General features: G+C 39.8%; 1 protein-coding gene across 2 annotated transcripts in view; it reads left to right on the top strand.

Moving 5' to 3' along the window:
* The window catches only part of LOC129555274 (ATPase PAAT-like), a 27,871-nt gene extending 11,038 nt beyond the window's left edge, over window positions 1–16,833 (top strand). Inside the window, exons 2-6 of one of the 2 annotated variants that reach the window (XM_055424456.2) lie at window positions 334–537; window positions 1,350–1,422; window positions 4,051–4,257; window positions 9,518–9,972; window positions 15,204–16,833. In XM_055424456.2, the coding sequence (XP_055280431.1) occupies window positions 334–537; window positions 1,350–1,422; window positions 4,051–4,257; window positions 9,518–9,972; window positions 15,204–15,438 (1,174 nt within the window). In that variant the 3' untranslated portion in view covers window positions 15,439–16,833. The remainder of the gene's footprint in view (window positions 1–333; window positions 538–1,349; window positions 1,423–4,050; window positions 4,258–9,517; window positions 9,973–15,203) is intronic. The other variant, XM_055424457.2, reaches the window with a different exon arrangement.

Below are 16,833 nucleotides of genomic sequence, written 5' to 3'. Positions count from 1 at the left end.
TAATGACAGTGTTTTGTTAATGACAGAGAGCTGTAACACTGCATGTTGTCGTTCCGTTGCTCTTGTGGCCGACTCCGTGGACTGCAGCAGGCAGTGGCAGTCTACTCAGTGTCGGACAAAGTGTCCGACTCTGTCACCCCACGGACTGTAGCCCACCAGGCTCCCCTGTCCATGGGATTTTCCAGGCAAGGATGTTGGAGTGGGTTGCCATTCCCTTCTCCAGGGGATCTTCCCCACCCAAGGATCCAATCTAGGTCTCCTGCATCGCAGGCAGATTCTCTACCATCTGAGCCACCAGGGAAGCACTATAAAACTACATAATTTTCTTCTCAGCCAGGATCACGTGATTTTGAAAAGGAACCTGAACAGCCAAGATGAAAACCCCTGCTTTCTTCACCTGAGATGTGACCCTCATGGAGGTGAAGAAATCGTTTCAATTGGCATTTTAAGTTCAGCAAGAAATATGGAAGTGTACTTAGGAGAGGAGTACTGTGGAACCAGTAGGGGCAAGAATGTTTGTAGTGTTCTGGATAACAGGTTTGTGACTTATGCATGTGGAAGTGTTCTTCTGAAGTAGTGTTTTATTTTCTTGAGCTTTTGCAGTATTTGTTGATTCTCTGACATTGGTGACTAGGGAAGAAAAAGTAAAAATATACCAGCAGACGTAGAAGTTTAGACCTTTAGGGATCTTAAAGACAGTCTAGATCAGCCTAATTGTGTGTGTGAATGTGGAAATGGAGAGCTAATGGAAGAGAGAGAAGTTGGTAAAAGATCATAGCTAGTTTGGGAAAAAGTCTGATGAAAATGAAGTTCTGGTAAGTTTCTTATTTGTTTTCTTTAACTCACAAGGAATCTGTTTTCCAAAAATCACTTTGTCACTCAGCCTGGAACTTTGAACATTTTCTTGTAGGATGCCGTTACCAAATAGTGCATGAGCTCAAGATTGTTCCATACTGGCAAGCTTAACCCATTATTAGACTTTTTGATTTTTTTCCCCCAATTTTTTATGAAGATTCTGTTCTCATCTTTCTTTAATATGAATCAAAGTATGAACTGTTTTATGTACTGTGTGTATGTGTATGACAGATGTGTTGCTGAGCTTTAAAATATGCTCAGTGCTGCATGAGTATACATTGGATATCTAATTTAATTTTCTCGTATAATTAGTAAGTGGCAGATATTGTCTTCATATCTAGTGCTATTCAGTAGGAAGTCTCTACTGTTCATGCCTCACCAGGAAAACTGAATCTCAGGGTTAAATATTGTCCAGGAAACCTTTATTTTTAAATATAACTCTTCTTAGTGATAATTATGAAATTTTTAATAAACCAGTTCTTTTCTATTTTTAGTGAACATGAAAATATTACTTTGTACAAAAAATATCTAAAATTGGAATCTTCCACACATGCTTGTAAAATAAAGGTAAGTCATTTCTAAATTTTAGCTAATTTAAAACTACAATTGCTTTCCTAATGTATAGATATATTTATTTCCGTAAATTGGTAATGTAATTAGTCCAGCGTGGTCCCTGGTTTTATTTCAAAAATACTTAGTAAACATGTAAAAAGAAATTCTTTTCTAAAATATTATCAACATTCTTCTTTTAAAATTTGATCATTTATTTGCTATTGTCATGTCACTGTACTTTGGTTAGTGTAGCAGTGTTGGACACAATCAGAGAAATTTCAGACAAGGGCATCACAAAGTTAAAGGAGTTTAGACTGGTGTCCTCAGCATGAAAAATTTTATTAAGGTAAACTTTACTGATGTCATCAGATCCAGAGAAAGGATACTGAGCTGGAAATCATAAGCCCTGACTATTAAGTGAGTCTCTTGCTGACTAAAAAAGTAACCTTGGGCAGGTTTCTTCATCTTTTGGGGCCTACTTTATGGGTAATAATAGGGAACTAAAGAAAATTCTTGGATTATTTTTATCTCTAAAATTCTGTGCTGATTATTGCTTACAGAGGAGCACAGAGCTGATTATCCCAAGATGTTGTTTAGGTGTATATACTAATGGATTCTAAAGTCATTTTAATAAAGTGATGCATTTATCTAACACACATTCAGTTCAGTTCAGTCACTCAGTCATATCCAACTCTTTGCAACCCCATGAACCACAGCATGCCAGGGCTCCCTGTTCATCACCATCTCCCAGAGTCCACCCAAAGCCATGTCCATTGAGTCAGTGATGCCATCCAAGCATCTCATCCTCTGTCGTCCCCTTCTCCTCCTGCCTTCAATCTTTCCCAGCATCAGGGTCTTTTCCAGTGAGTCAAGTCTTCGCATGAGGTGGCCAAAGTATTGGAGTTTCAGCTTTAGCATCAGTCCTTCCAATGAACACCCAGGACTGATCTCCTTTAGGATGGGTGGTTGGATTTCCTTGCAGTCCAAGGGACTCTCAAGAGTCTTCTCCAGCACCACAGTTCAAAAGCATCAGTTCTTCCAGAGTCAGCTTTCTTTATAGTCCAACTCTCACATCCATACATGACCACTGGAAAAACCATAGCCTTGACTAGACGGACCTTTGTTGGCAAAGTAATGTCTCTGCTTTTTAATATGCTGTCTAGGTTGGTCATAACGTTCCTTCCAAGGAGGAAGCGTCTTTTAATTTCATGGCTGCAGTCACCATCTGCAGTGATTTTGGAGCCCAGAAAAATAAAGTCAGCCACTGTTTGCACTGTTTCCCCACCTATTTCCCATGAAGTGATGGGAACAGATGCCATGATCTTAGTTTTCTGAATGTTGAGCTTTAAGCAAACTTTTTCACTCTCCTCTTTCACTTTCATCAAGAGGCTCTTTACTCATATTAGAGGACTTATAGATACCAGCTGCTGTTTTAGGCATTTAGGAAGTAGCAGTTATGAAATAAACTGTAATGTTGCTCATAGTGGCAAGACAGGTAGATTAAGTGTGCAAGATAGGGACAACATTCACTGGTGAGAAAGGCTTGGGGGTTGAAAAGCACAATATGCATGTTGAAATGTGGATGTATACATTTCATGAGGTACTTACTTGTTGATGACAGTCACATCTTCGGTGGCACACTAAGTTTTTAGATCATGGACCTGTATTCACCTGTGTCTTTGTGTGATGTATGGGTTTGTTGTCTCAGAAGGTGAAAGGGATTCATAACTGTCAACTACCAGGGAGTGCAGAGAGTTTGATTTAGGAAAATCTTTGCGTTTGTATGAAGGCCTCTTCTGGGCCAGTAGTACCTTCAATAGTTTATGAAAGTTGAATGATAGTTACTGATGCATATCTTTGAGCACTCACTCAGTGATCTATACTGGACATTTTAACACACAATCCTTATAACAACCATGTGAACTGATTTTACCCCTGACTCAAGTTTGGCATCTGCCCAGGGTCACCCAGGCACAGCCCTCACTGAACTCAGGTCTGTCTGATTCTAAATCCTGTTTGCATTCCACTTTGCTACTTTGCAGTCCTACGGCACACAGGAAACATCTTGGTTTAGAAGCATGAACAAAATGAGGCAGCATGAAGCACGGAATAGCTCCTGGGACAGAAGCCAGAAGAACTAGGCTCAGAGACTGACCTTTATTTACTCTTGACACATTAGAAAATCACCGTGAACTCGTTTTTCATGTGTAAACTGTTGAGATCTCTTAGGTTGTCTTAATATTCCGTATGGTTTTAATTCTAAAATACTGAGTTATATTTAGCACTTCACAAACATTTGCATGGGATCCTGGACAATCTTCTTTTGCATTAAATGATATAGCATGTTTCATGATGGTAAGATCTCAGATTGATACAGTTAATCTTTAGTTCCTTAAAGAAGAAAACATTATTAGATAAAACATTACTTTTACGTAATCTTTTACTTTGAAAGGACTTTTTACATTTTCCTTGTTCTCTTGAATCTTTTCTTGGCTTTGACTGTTCTAGAGACAACTTAAAAATGTACTTGAATATAATTTTTTGATTCTGGAATGCTTCTTTATTCAGTATTAATAAGAAATGACCTTAAATAATGGTTGTTTTTATTGCTATTAATTTTGCTGAACTTTTGTGTTACAATAGCTGCTCTCCTTTGGTGAAAAGAACTGTGTGTTCATCAGTAAAGTTGTGGTACACGTAAGACCAGTCTCGGCACATTCTTCAGCAGGCTCTCGCGCTCTTGGATCAAGGATAGACCTGGAGAGGGTCCAAACCATCATGGAGTCCATGGGGTCAAAGTTATCACCTGGAGCTCAGCAGTTGATGAAGATGGTGAGATTCCAGCAGCAGGTGAGTAGGAATGGATTTCTTTCCAGGTGCCATTACATTTCTTTAAATAATTGCTTTTTATTAGGACATGTGGTGACATAAATCTTTTCTATTTAACTATTATTATTGATGTGACTGTTATCTTTACTAAGTTTTCTAAAAGCAACATTCTGTAGCCTTATGCCCTTACAAATAAAATATTTCTGTTACAGACTTCATAATTTTCTATGAATTCACTCATTTATGCATTCAGCAAGTATTTACTTAGCCCCTTGTTCGTGAATGATGCTCTGTTCTAGTTACTACAGACGGTTCCTAGGTGAATTAGTCTACGGCCTGTCCCTAAAGGTCTCGGTGGTCTTATTAGGGGACTACATAGGTGGGCTTCGGCATGTGAATTTGGAGGGCTGCAGCTTGAGAGAGAGAGAGAGCAGTATGGATTAAATCTTCCGTGCTGGAAGGAGTATAATGTAGCTAGGAAATGGACAGAAGTTCATTTCTCTGGAGTGAAGAAGCGATAGGGGAAGCTTCAGGTAGACTAGGGCTGGATCACAGAGGGTTTTGAATGCTCTTCTGAAGCTTGTGGGCGTGTTTTTCCTGTTTAATTAACCCTAGTTCACTATTACGTGTAAGATGAGGAGTCAGTAGAAAGTGAGACTGCAGGAGGGAAAGGATCTCTGTTATGTCTCGTCCAGATGCAGGTTAAGGAGGGTCTAAACTTGAAGGAGGAACCTAGTGCTAGGTTGTGAGACGCTACAACAGTGGAGCCACTGGGACTTGACAATACCTTGTGTGCGGTTTGGGGGAGAAAAATAGAATCAAACGTGAAACCAAACTTTTGAAGATGGTGATGCCAGTAATACACAGGGAACGCAAGGGAGGGAGTGACTTGGAGGGAAAAAAGTAGTTTAATTTTGGAGTATTGAGTTTTCTATGTGAATACCACGTTCCCTGGGGTGACGTTGTGAGCCTTCAGAAACACAGCAGGGCGGCAGCATCCCTAGTAGATGACAGAGAAGGTAGTGAAGGGAGAGACCAGAGCCAGGAAGGAACACCATGGGCAAGCAGCTGCGTTTCTTGGAGCACAGGGAGAGGGACGAGGAGCCGGAGAGCAGGAGCCCCTGTTGAGAGCAGCAGAGATGTGATGTCAGCTCAGTTCAGTCGCCCAGTCGTGTCCGACTCTTTGCAACCCCATGAACCGCAGGACGCCAGGCCTCCCTGTCCATCACCAACTCCCAGAGTTCACTCAAACTCATGTCCATCGAGTCGGTGATGCCATCCAGCCATCTCATCCTCTGTTGTCCCCTTCTCCTCCTGCCCCCAATCCTTCCCAGCATCAGAGTCTTTTCCATTGAGTCAGCTCTTCACATGAGGTGGCCAGAGTATTGGAGTTTCAGCTTCAACATCAGTCCTTCCAATGAACACCCAGGACCGATCTCCTTTAGGATGGACTGGTTTTATCTCCTCGCAGTCCAAGGGACTCCCAAGAGTCTTCTCCAATACCACAATTCAAAAGCATCAATTCTTTGGCACTCAGCTTTCTTTATAGTGCAACTCTGATGTCAGGAGACCTGAATTCAACGCTGACAGTGTTAGTTCTGTGTTATTTAGCATTGCTTCCTCTATTTAAGGATAAATTTCTTCATGTTTACAATCTAAATGGTAATTGTTTACAATCTAGCAACGCTGTTGAGATCATAGGATGAATGTGAAAGTTTAAATCAAATAATACAAATAAAAAAGTCATATAACTTCTGTGAGATTTGCCAACATTAATTTGGTAGGAGTATCATTGGAGGGACGGGCAGACATAGGAGAACAGGAGAGCTGGTGATGATCTTGGAAACCTCAGAAAGGAGAGCTTCCAAAAGAACAGAGTCCGTCCTCTTCGTTCTCTGGTAGAGTGACCTCACCTGCATAGCTCAGGAGGTTCCTAACAGATGCTCCTGCTCCAGTGCTCCGTCTCCACAGAGCAACCAGAATGATCTCAGGGTCCATCAGACTCGACTTCCCCTGTGTGATGTCCCCGAACTGCTTCCCCCCGCAGCAGAGTTAATCCAGATTTCTCACCCTGTCATCTCAGATCTGGGCCATCGTTCCCTCCTCAACACCATCTCCTGTCGCATCTCCTCAGATGCTCGTCTCTAGACATTCTGAGGTGTGTGTTCCCCAGATATCCACCTGTGCTCCCACCTCAGGACCTCTGCACTCTTAACTGTTCTCTTTGGCCAGAATCCCCTCTTCTCCATCTTAGCAAGTCTGCCCTTTTCTTGTTCTTTCAGCCTCATCTTAAATGTTCCATCTTGAGCGAGACCTTTGCCAATCACACTGTTAGATTAGACTTTCCTGCACTGTCTCTGTCATATTTTCATCATGGCTTTCTTTATTATTTTTGTTGTTTTATATATATACACACACATATATACATGTATATATATTACTCTGTTTATCTCATTAAAATATAAGCTTTGTGCAAACAGGAATCTGATCTGTCTTGTTTATGACTCTAATGTATATGTTCCTTGATTATCAACTCAGCTTCTTTTGCAGATCCTTAATGGGTCAGCTTGAATAGTGAGGAGATGGAAACCAGATTTTGAGGAATTAGATAGTAAATGAGTAGTTGGAATGTGGAGGTAGCCAGGTTAAAGTAGGTTGTTTCAAAAAGGCTAGAGATAATGAACCTGCCTGTATCAGAATTCCTTGGAATGCTTATAAAGACAGAACACTGGCCCTCAGTTGTGACCTAAAACCCTGAGGGTATGATCCAGGACTCAACTATTTCTAACTAGCAATACCAGATGAGCCCTATGCATAGTGTATTTTAAGAACAAATGTTTAAGGGGAAAGATCCAGTGGACATAGAGATTAAAAATTTTAAACCGAAAAAACTGTGTTTGTGAAAGATTTTTGGAAACATTCAAGAGGGTTAATGAATTTTAAAAAAATCAGTTCATGACTGATATTTATGTTTTAAAAACTTGTCTTTGGAAAAGAAATGATGCCAAAGTTTCAGGTGTTTTTTTGGCCATGTCTTTAAGGTGTTTTTTTTTTTGCTTGTTTATTTAATTCCCAAAACATGCTTTCTTCATCATGAATTTATGTCAGTTCAGAAATGCGTTAGGTAAAGTGCTTGCCCAACTCTTATCTTACTGTCCAGCTTGGTGTGTGTCTTTGCAGCTTTGTCTCATCCAGAAATGCAAGTCCTACTGCCAGCAGCGCATGTGTTGTACCCTGTTTCCCCTCATATGCATATGCTAAATCCTTACCTCTGGGGGCATTTTGGAAACACCCTGGGGAAGAAAGCAGATGATCCTGTGAAATCTTCTTTTAAACATGCTGATAAATATCCTATGTCTATGCGGAAGACTACATTCATGGAATGATTCTCACGGGATATACCTGGTTCTCTGGGATTACTTTTGTTTGCAAACAAATAATCCATGGACTGTCTTTCTGAGAAGTGTCGAATAAGCTCTGTAAGTATCTGTTGCATGTAGAGTAGGGGTGTTTCATGATCAGAACCCCTCCTTCTGTGGAAGGGGTGTCACCACGCACACTGTCAAGAGCCTTCCTGTGTTCTTTGGGGCAGGGCCTGTCCTGAGGGGAAAGGAAGGACCTGGGAGCAGCTTCCTGTCCTCTCCTTGCTTTACCTGTGCCTTGTGGTTACTTGTTTCCTGAAAAGTTTTATTAAAGTGGTTTCTTATTTCCTTTGTATTTGGAGTTCACATGTGCTGACTTTGATTTGTTTTTGCTTCAGCAGTTTAGAATAATTGAGTAAGAATTCTGTCTCATAGTGCCTGGCATATGTTTGTCATTTAAAGTTATCTGAGTGAAAGCTCTGGGCCATTTTCTCAAAGGAAATATATTCAGTTATTCCAAGATTTTTCACTATTTACCTTGTTCATCTTAAAAATAAAAATTTTTATTTTTTTTTTATTTTATTTTTTTATTTTTTATTTTTCCTTGTTTTTCAAGGTGATTAAAAAGTTAAAGCAAATCCTTTAAGATATTCAGAGATAAATAATTTTTCAGAATTCTGGGAGTATATATACAAATTTGTGTTTGCTTTTCACTGTCTTACTTCCAGGACCGGAAACAGTACCTAACACAGTAGATTTCTGGTAAATATTTGTTGAATGAATGAGTTCTGGGCTAATTATATCCAAGGATCATTTTTTAGTATATCCAGAAAATATATGGATCGAGTGTCTTCACCTGATCTTGAATAATACTTTTCTTAGTCTCTCTTACAAGGTATTGAACAGTATTAACTATGAGAGGATATTCCCTGATAAGAATCTCTAGGACTTCCCTGGTGGTCCAGTGGTTAAGACTCCAAGCTTCCACCTGCAGGGGGCATGGGTTCGAACCCTGGTTTCGGAATTAAGATCCCTCATGTGGTAGAGTGCAACAAAATAAATAAACAAACAGATAAGTTAATAAAAAAGAATTTCTAGTAGAGTTCTGGGTTTAGGATTTAGGGTGGAGCCATCTAATGTAACAGTTAGCTAGGCTGGAGGGTAGTTTTGCTTTCTCTTGTGGAAAAATTGAGGAACATAGCAAGAGCATGCCTCTCTAGAGGAAAGTGTAACCTAACAGATGTGAGCCAGTCTCTTCAGGAAGTAATATAGCCTAGCTGGGTTGAGGCCACAAAACATAATTATTACCCTTAAACTATTATGGCAGACATGGCCAAAAGGTAGCTAGCTCATTTTAATCATTGAAAATGTCAGAAAAATATACAGACTTTAAGTATATAAGTAGAACATCAGACTTTAAGCAAGTAACTATCTAGTCTATCTTCCAGTGAAAACAAATTGTATTTCTTTAGGGTGGCCTACATTTGTGACAGTGGGCAGATGATTTTTAATTCTAGGAAAATTATCAATTATCGTGACTCATTAGAAAATACCATAGATTAAGGAGGGCTTTGTAGTGGAAACATTAAAATATGCCTGTGAAATTTTACTAAGTATGCTTGTATTTATTTGAAGATTTTCCATAGCAAAACTACACTGAAATGACTAGAAGTCCTGACTCTGGAGTTGGGTGTCCAGGGTTCCAGTCCTAGCTCTGCCACAGACGGCTGTGTTACCTTGGCCAGGTTAGCTTTAGTCTTTTCTCCTCAACTCAGTATTGGGACAGTGGCTGTAGCCTACTCCACGTGGATGTTCTGAGGCTCAGATGAAAGAAGGCAGCTTGCCTGACTCTAGGTTACTGCAGAGTTAGCTGTCATTATCATTAATGTTGCTGCTGTTTTCTTATCTGCCTTCCTTAGAATTGTGTTGCCATCGGAGAGCAGCTGCAGTGGATACTGGGAGACACGGGACACAAGCGCGTGACGGGACTGCAGTCCTCGTCTCCTCCGGGAGCCTTCGACAAGTCATCCTCCACACCTTTTCCTTTCAGAACTGGATTGACATCTGGAAACGTGACTGAAGACTCGGAAGCTGACACTGAGAAAAGTCCGCAGCCAGCTGGTGGAGGAAGTATGAGCCGCCTCCAAGAGTGTAAAATTGTGCCACAAAGCCGTTCTCTTCTTGAGAATGATCTGAAGAATGCAGTATCTTCTTTCTTATCAAAGAAAGCAAGTGACAGCTCACACATACCTAACTCCGAGTTGCTGCCTTTTCTCCAGAATTTGTGTGGTCAGGTGAGCCATCTCCGGGTGGGACCCGGCACCAAGTGGCAGGACAGCGTCGCCAAGCCCGGCGGAAGCTCTGGGGGTGTCACGTAAGTGTTTAGACCCGTGTGGTCGAGATGGGCTGTGGGGGAGGGGGAGGAGGCAGGTGGAGGAAAGAGGTTTGTTTCAGCAGCTTCTGCCTGAAATTGTTTCCGGAGAGAACTGTAGGAGCCTTGACAGTTCACCACTGACACACATAGAGGAAAGAAATGTTCTGCAGAGTAGAATGCATTGCTTTGAAAGGTGTGTAAAGTGGAGGTGCCGAGCCCTTCTCAGGCGTTTGGTGGGAGGAGTATAAGCAGCAGACGGGTCAGAGTAGAGAGTTACCCGTATGAAAGGAGAGGAGCTGTGGTAGCCGTGATGTGTACACTGTTTGCCTGATTGTATGAAGTGAGCCACTGCAACGGATTTTCCTTGTAGATCCTGTGTGACCCAGGCTAATTTTGGAGTCATCCAAACATTTGTCAGCTTGTAATTGTTAATAGTGTACAGGCTCTTATCCTTTGATCTCATAATTCCAATTTTTCCACTCCTGCTTTGATTGAGGGGTATTTAAGTGTTTAGTATGTGCAGGAGACACAAGAGATGCAGGTTCAATCCCTGAGTCGGGAAGATCCCCTGGACTAGGAAATGGCAACCCACTCCAGTATTCTTGCCTGGAAAATTGCATGGACAGAGGAGCCTGTTGGGCTACAGTCCATGAGGCTGCAAAGAGTTGGGCGCGACTGAGCACACATACACCATCCTTTAGATAGATGCACCAGACGGGAATTCAGGGCTTCAGCCATGGTTCTGACTGAGCTATTTTACTTTACTCTTTCAGTCTTTTGATTTAGACTTTTTTTACATCTCAAATGAGGTCGTTCTTTTGGTTGAAATTTTCTTAATGTATTTAATAGCATTTAAATTTGAGTTTAGTAAGTTATTGAAACAAATGGTGGTTCTTACTTGGGAAGAACAAGGAAAGGTAACTGTTTTTTAATTGTTGATAGTCTTCATCGGTGTTAACTTGTGACATGGCAAAACAAGCAAATACTAAAATGCAAAGAAAAAAAAAAACCTAAACATTTAAAAACTGCGCTTCCTTGATAGCTCAATTGATGAAGAATCTGCCTGCAATGCAGGAGACCCTGGTTCAATTCCTGGGTCGGGAAGATCCACTGGAGAAGGGATAGGCTACTCACTCCAGTATTCTGGCCTGGAGAATTCCATAGACTGTATAGTCCTTAGGGTTGCAAAGAGTCGGATACGACTGAACGACTTCCACTTCCACCTTTCTGATTCCAGCTTAGCTGGAATGTCTCCAGTTCTCTCAGATCGTCCCTATTAACAATAAAAAATCCCTGGATATAATAGAGCAAACACACAAAGACTATAGGTGGAGAGAAGTCAGATTGCTTAGGGCCTCTAAAGCTTAGTGTTTCTTAGTTCCTTGGTATCAGAGTTTCTTTCATCATAGGGGGATACAAGATCTTGTCAAATAATTTTTCCTATGACCATTTATATGATTATGAATTTTCTTCAGTAATCTCTTCATATGGTGAAATTACATTTGTTTCAAAAACTCTAGCATACCTAGAATTGATTCCACTTGATTGTGGGGTCTAATTCTTTTTTATACAATGCTGGAACTGATTTGCTAATATTTTGTCAAGTATTCTTACATAGAATTCATTGGAGATACTAGTCTGTATTTATCTTTTACTGTCTTTGTCTGGTTTTATACTATGAGGGTGATACTGATCTCATAAAATGAGTTCTACTTTTTTTGAGTTCTATATTTTAGAAGAGATTGTGTAAAATTGATGTGATTTTTTTCGTATGATGTTTGGTATTGATGGAAGTCTCCGATGAAACCAGTTGGGCCTGGATGGTTTCTTTCCTGGTAACTGTTAAATTACAAATTGAATTTCTAACACAGTAAAGTTGTCAGTTCTCCCCATTGACATGAAGGTTTAATGCAATACATACTAAAATTTCACCACAATATTTTGTAGACAAAGACAGGATTATTTTAAAAATTCTATGAAAAGCAAAAGAGGAAGAATAGCTAAGACAACCTTGAGAAAGAAGAATGAAGCGGGGGCGTCCCTCTTCCAGTGTCGAGTCTTCTGCAGCGAGAGGATCAAGACAGGGCAGTGAGGGCGGAGGGGCGGACACAGGGGTCAGTGGAGCCCAATAGAGGGTCAGAGATAGACCCACACAGGTGCGCTCAACTGAGTTTGACAGAGGCGCAGCAGCAGGTCAGTAAAGGAAGAAGAGTCTTTCTAACTCATGGTGCTGGAGCAGATGGATATCCAAAGAGCAAAGAGTGAACTGTGACCCAAACCTTGTACCTTATACAAAACTTCACTCAAAATGGATCAGAGCCGTAAGTGTAAAACATGAAGCTCTGGAAGTTTTCTAATAATCCAAAGGAGACATTCTTTGGTAACCTAGATAAGACACCAAAAATGTTTGACCTCCATGAAAATGTTAGAACTTTTGCTCTGTAAAAGACTCTTTTAGGAGAAGTAAAATACAAGTTCCAGAGTGGGAAAAAAATATTTTCACATTACAAATCCAACAAATGACTTACATCTAAAATATAGAGAGTGCTGAAAACTCAACATTTAAAAAAAAAATCCAATTAGAACATGGGCAAAAGACCATAGAGAGACATTTTTGCCAGATAAGATGTACAAAGCAAATAATCACGTGAAAAGATGAGCTATTGTTGACCTCTTGGCTATTAAGGAAGGGCACATTAAAAGCACAAGACACAAGATACCACTATACAATTATTCAAGTGGTTAAAATTAAAAGTTTAAAAATGGTGACAAAACCAAATACCAATGAGAAATTGGATCTCTCATACATTGCTCATGGGGATTTAAAGTGGTACAGTCACTTTAAAAAATGTTTGGCAGTTTCTCATAGCTAAAGATGTTGTTATCATGTGACTCAGAAATCATACTCCTGAGCAGTTATCCCAGAGAAATGAGAACTTCTTTTTTTTTAATTAATTTATTTTTGGTTGTGCTAGGTCTTCATTGCTGCTCACGGGCTTTCTCGAGCGGTGGCGAGCAGGGGCTGCTCTTTGTTGCTTAGCACGGGTTTCTCATTAGTTGCTCTGCGGCACCTGGAATCTTCCCTGACCAGGGACTGAACCCATGTCCCCTAAGTTGGAAGGTGGATTCCTATCTGTTGTGCCACCAGGGAAGTCCCCCAAGAATTTTTTTCCACATAAAAATCAATACGCAATTGTTCATAGAAGCTTTATTTGTAAAAGCCCAAAACTATAAGCAGCCGATATATCTTAAAGTTGATGAATGGTTAAGTTAACCCTGGTATATCCATATCATGGGATGCTATCAGCAATAAAAAGGAGTGACCTATTGACACATGCAACAATGTGGTTGTCTGGCAAAGGCATTATCTGATCTACAAGAGAATCTCAAGAGGTCACGTTGCACGGTTCCATTTGTGTAACGTTCTCATAGCACAGATGAGCACTGTAAGTGATTACCAGGTGTTCAGGGTGGAGGAGGTTAGGGAAGTGGACGTGACAGTGGAAGGGTAGCAGGAGGGAGATCGCTGTAGTTAAGGGATAGTTCTGTCTCTGATTGTGGTGATATTTACATGAATGTGTGTGTGTGTGATAAAATGGCATCCATACACTGTACTGGCATCAAATTCTTGGTCTTGATATTATTCCATAGTAGGTAAGAAGTCAGACCAGGACCATTGGGTGAAGGGTACTAGGCAAATACAGTGTCTTTACAACTTCCTACGAATCTATAGTTATTTGAAAATAAAGAGAACAATAAAAAGCTTCTTGTATATTCTGGAGTGGTGGTGTTCAGTCATTGTTGTCTGACTCTCTGCGACCCCAGGGACTGCAGCACGCCTGTCTTCCCTGCCCTTCACCATCTCCCGGAGCTCGCTCAAACTCATGTCCATTGAGTTGGTGATGCCATCCAACCGTCTCATCCTCTGTCACCCCCTTCTCCTTCTGCCTTCATTCTTTCCCAGCATCAGGATCTTTTCCAATGAGTCGGCCCTTTGCATCAGGTGGCCAAAGTATTGGAGCCTCAGCTTCAGCATCAGTCCTTCCAGTGAATATTCAGGGTTGATTTCCTTTAGGTTTGACTGGTTTGATCTCCTTGTGGTCCAAAGGACTCTCTTCTCCAGCACCACGGTTCGAAAGCATCAATTCTTTGGCGCTCAGCCTTCTTTACGGTCCAACTCTCTCATTCATGCATGAGTACTAGAAACCACCACATTCTAGAGCAGTGGTTCTCAAAGTTTTTGGTCTTTACCCTCTTAAAACTAATTGAGCAGTCCAAAGAACTTTTATTTATGTAGGCTATATACAAATATTTATTAGTTTAGAAATAACAATAAACCCATTACATAGTAACATAAATATCTTTCTGAAAAAACACCATATTTTCTTTTTAGAATGGTATTGTTTCAAATGTATGTAAAACTGCATTGACTGGTTGTAGTTTCATATATGTCACCTCATAGCATGTATAACTCAACATAGCTAGTAAGACCGCAGTAGAGATTCTGAGAGCAAACTGAGTTACCTCTGAGAAAACATTTATCTCTGCCCTAAACCTGCCACCTTAAAGAATTCTAGGGAACAGAGTACACAACCAGATAGCAATTAGTCGTCACAGTAATGACATTATACATGGTGTGGCCTCTGGATAATTCATTGTACACTTATTGTACAGTTCATGTTCAGATAACTTAGTGTTATGATAAAAAATACTTTTGACCTCATGGAATGCCTGGAACAATATGAGGAGATCCTAGGGTTTTGTGGACCACACTCTGAAATTCACTGTCCTTGTCCTTCCAATGCTTTAGAAGGTTGTTTGGATGAAGAAAAGAGAAAACTGTTAAAATGCATGGGCAAGGACTTGGAAGACATACAAAGACCTTAAAGAAAAAGCAAGATTGCTTTTAATTTGGAGCTCAAAACCAGAGGAGAAAGACCTTTTGTATCTAAAGACTTGTTTTTGAGGGTAGAAATTCTGTCATCTTCAATTTTTATATTCTTATTTCAATTTATGCTTAAATATTTAAAGAACTGAAGCACTAATAATGCTTTAAGCATTTGAGATTATAAATATGTCAAGAACCTGGAAGTATGTTGGAAGGAGACAAAATGTAGTTGTGGAGACAAATTTCAGCGATATGTATTGGCTGCCTTATTGTAGTGTATTTTGGTTGTTTTGTTATAATACGAGGGAAAATTGTCATAATATTTTTTTAAATTTATTTTTAGAGTAGAAGAGCAACCTGTTTGTTCCTATTTGGAAAAGATTCTTTCTAAAAATATGGAACTGATGGAAAAGAAACTTACAGACTACATTGATCAGCGAATATATGAACTCCAGGAGCACATAGATAATAAGATCGCTTTGTTAATGGACTTGCTGCAACATCCCAACTCCCCACCCTCTGGGATGCCTCTAAGACATTATGACTCTGGAGAAGGACTTTCAAATGGAGAAAGATAAGCATTCAACATGTACAAAGTACTACAGATATTTATTACATATTTATTACAAAGCCAAACCCCACCCCAGAAAGTTTATGAAAAGCAAGTATTTAATGTCCTTTGAAATATTACCACTTACGTACATGAAGTGATCTCAGTGTTCATTTTCCTGCACACATTGTAAATCCAGTACTGTATACTAAGTTAACATGGTGGGATCTTAGGTTTTTGTTTGTAATATTTTTCACTCTTACTGAAATTTATGTATACTTCTGGATTAAATGTTTAAGATTTTAAAGATTTCTAAAGCAGTTCATCAGTTTGTATTGTATATGTGTTTCGTTGAAGTACTTTTTTTTATACAAAGACTTTTTACAGTCTTAGGAGTCTGAAAAATAATGCTTAGAGTATTTGATAGTTTTTCTTTTTCTAATTGATTGTTTTTGAAAAATTGGATCCTTCAGACTTGGAAACTTTCATTCAAATCACTAATTTACATTTTGTATTGTTTATCTCAGATAATGAGGAAAATGCAGTGTTTGCCATGTGTGAAAGTAGTTTACACTGAGGTTAATATTATTGGTTTCAGTACAGTGTCGCAGTAGAGAAGGAAGTACAAAGCAGAGCTAGCCTGTTCCTTGTTAGGAATGTTATTTTATATCTAGTGTTTGATGTAAAATGAGAGAAGTTGTTTTATTTTATCTCAGCCAATCCAAAAGATACTAGGAACTGTTTTCCTTTCTGGACTGGTACAGGTTTCTCTTTCCAGAGCCCTTTTCTGTACATTTAAAGCATGAAACTCTGAGGGTCTGCACTGAGGGGTTGAGACATGTGAGTCAGGGAGGTTGCAGCTCTCTCAGGCAGACTTAATTTTCAGAAATTATAACTATCATCTGTGTGTTGGAGGGTGATGATTCACGTTTAAAAAATAAATGTATCCACTCTGAGAACTACTTGTCTACGGAAGCAGAAGTTTTTTATTTTCAACTCTCTTTTTTCTTTTTTCACTGGAGGATAACTGCTCTTGCAAAGTTGTGGTGGTTTCTGCCATACAGGGCAGGTCTGCCGGTAAGTGTATGTATATCCCCTTCCTCGAGCCTACCTCCCTCAGATATCTTTTCTCAAAATGCTTTATGAAAGCAGGTGTTTTGCAGTCAATGTTGTGGTCAGTTCTTTCAAATGAGGACTCATTTACATCCTCTTATTCATTTGTATCACACTACAAAGGTGACAGTATATGGGACAGACTCTCACTATAGCCCCTCGAGAATCTGCATACTTTTTTATTCTTTTCTAATTGATGGGACAACATACATAGCTGTAAGGTAGTATTCCCATTGTTGTTCAGGAGGAATGTCTCACTCCAAGCTGAACCCTTTAGTTCAGTTTTACAGCTTCTGGTAGTTGTTCATTT

This window comes from Moschus berezovskii, chromosome 12 (assembly GCF_049115385.1).
Source record: "Moschus berezovskii isolate FMDL1 chromosome 12, NW_MosBer_1.0, whole genome shotgun sequence".
Lineage (NCBI taxonomy): Eukaryota > Metazoa > Chordata > Mammalia > Artiodactyla > Moschidae > Moschus > Moschus berezovskii.
Note: the sequence above shows the minus strand (reverse complement) of the source record. Positions and strands in the feature narration are given on the sequence as shown.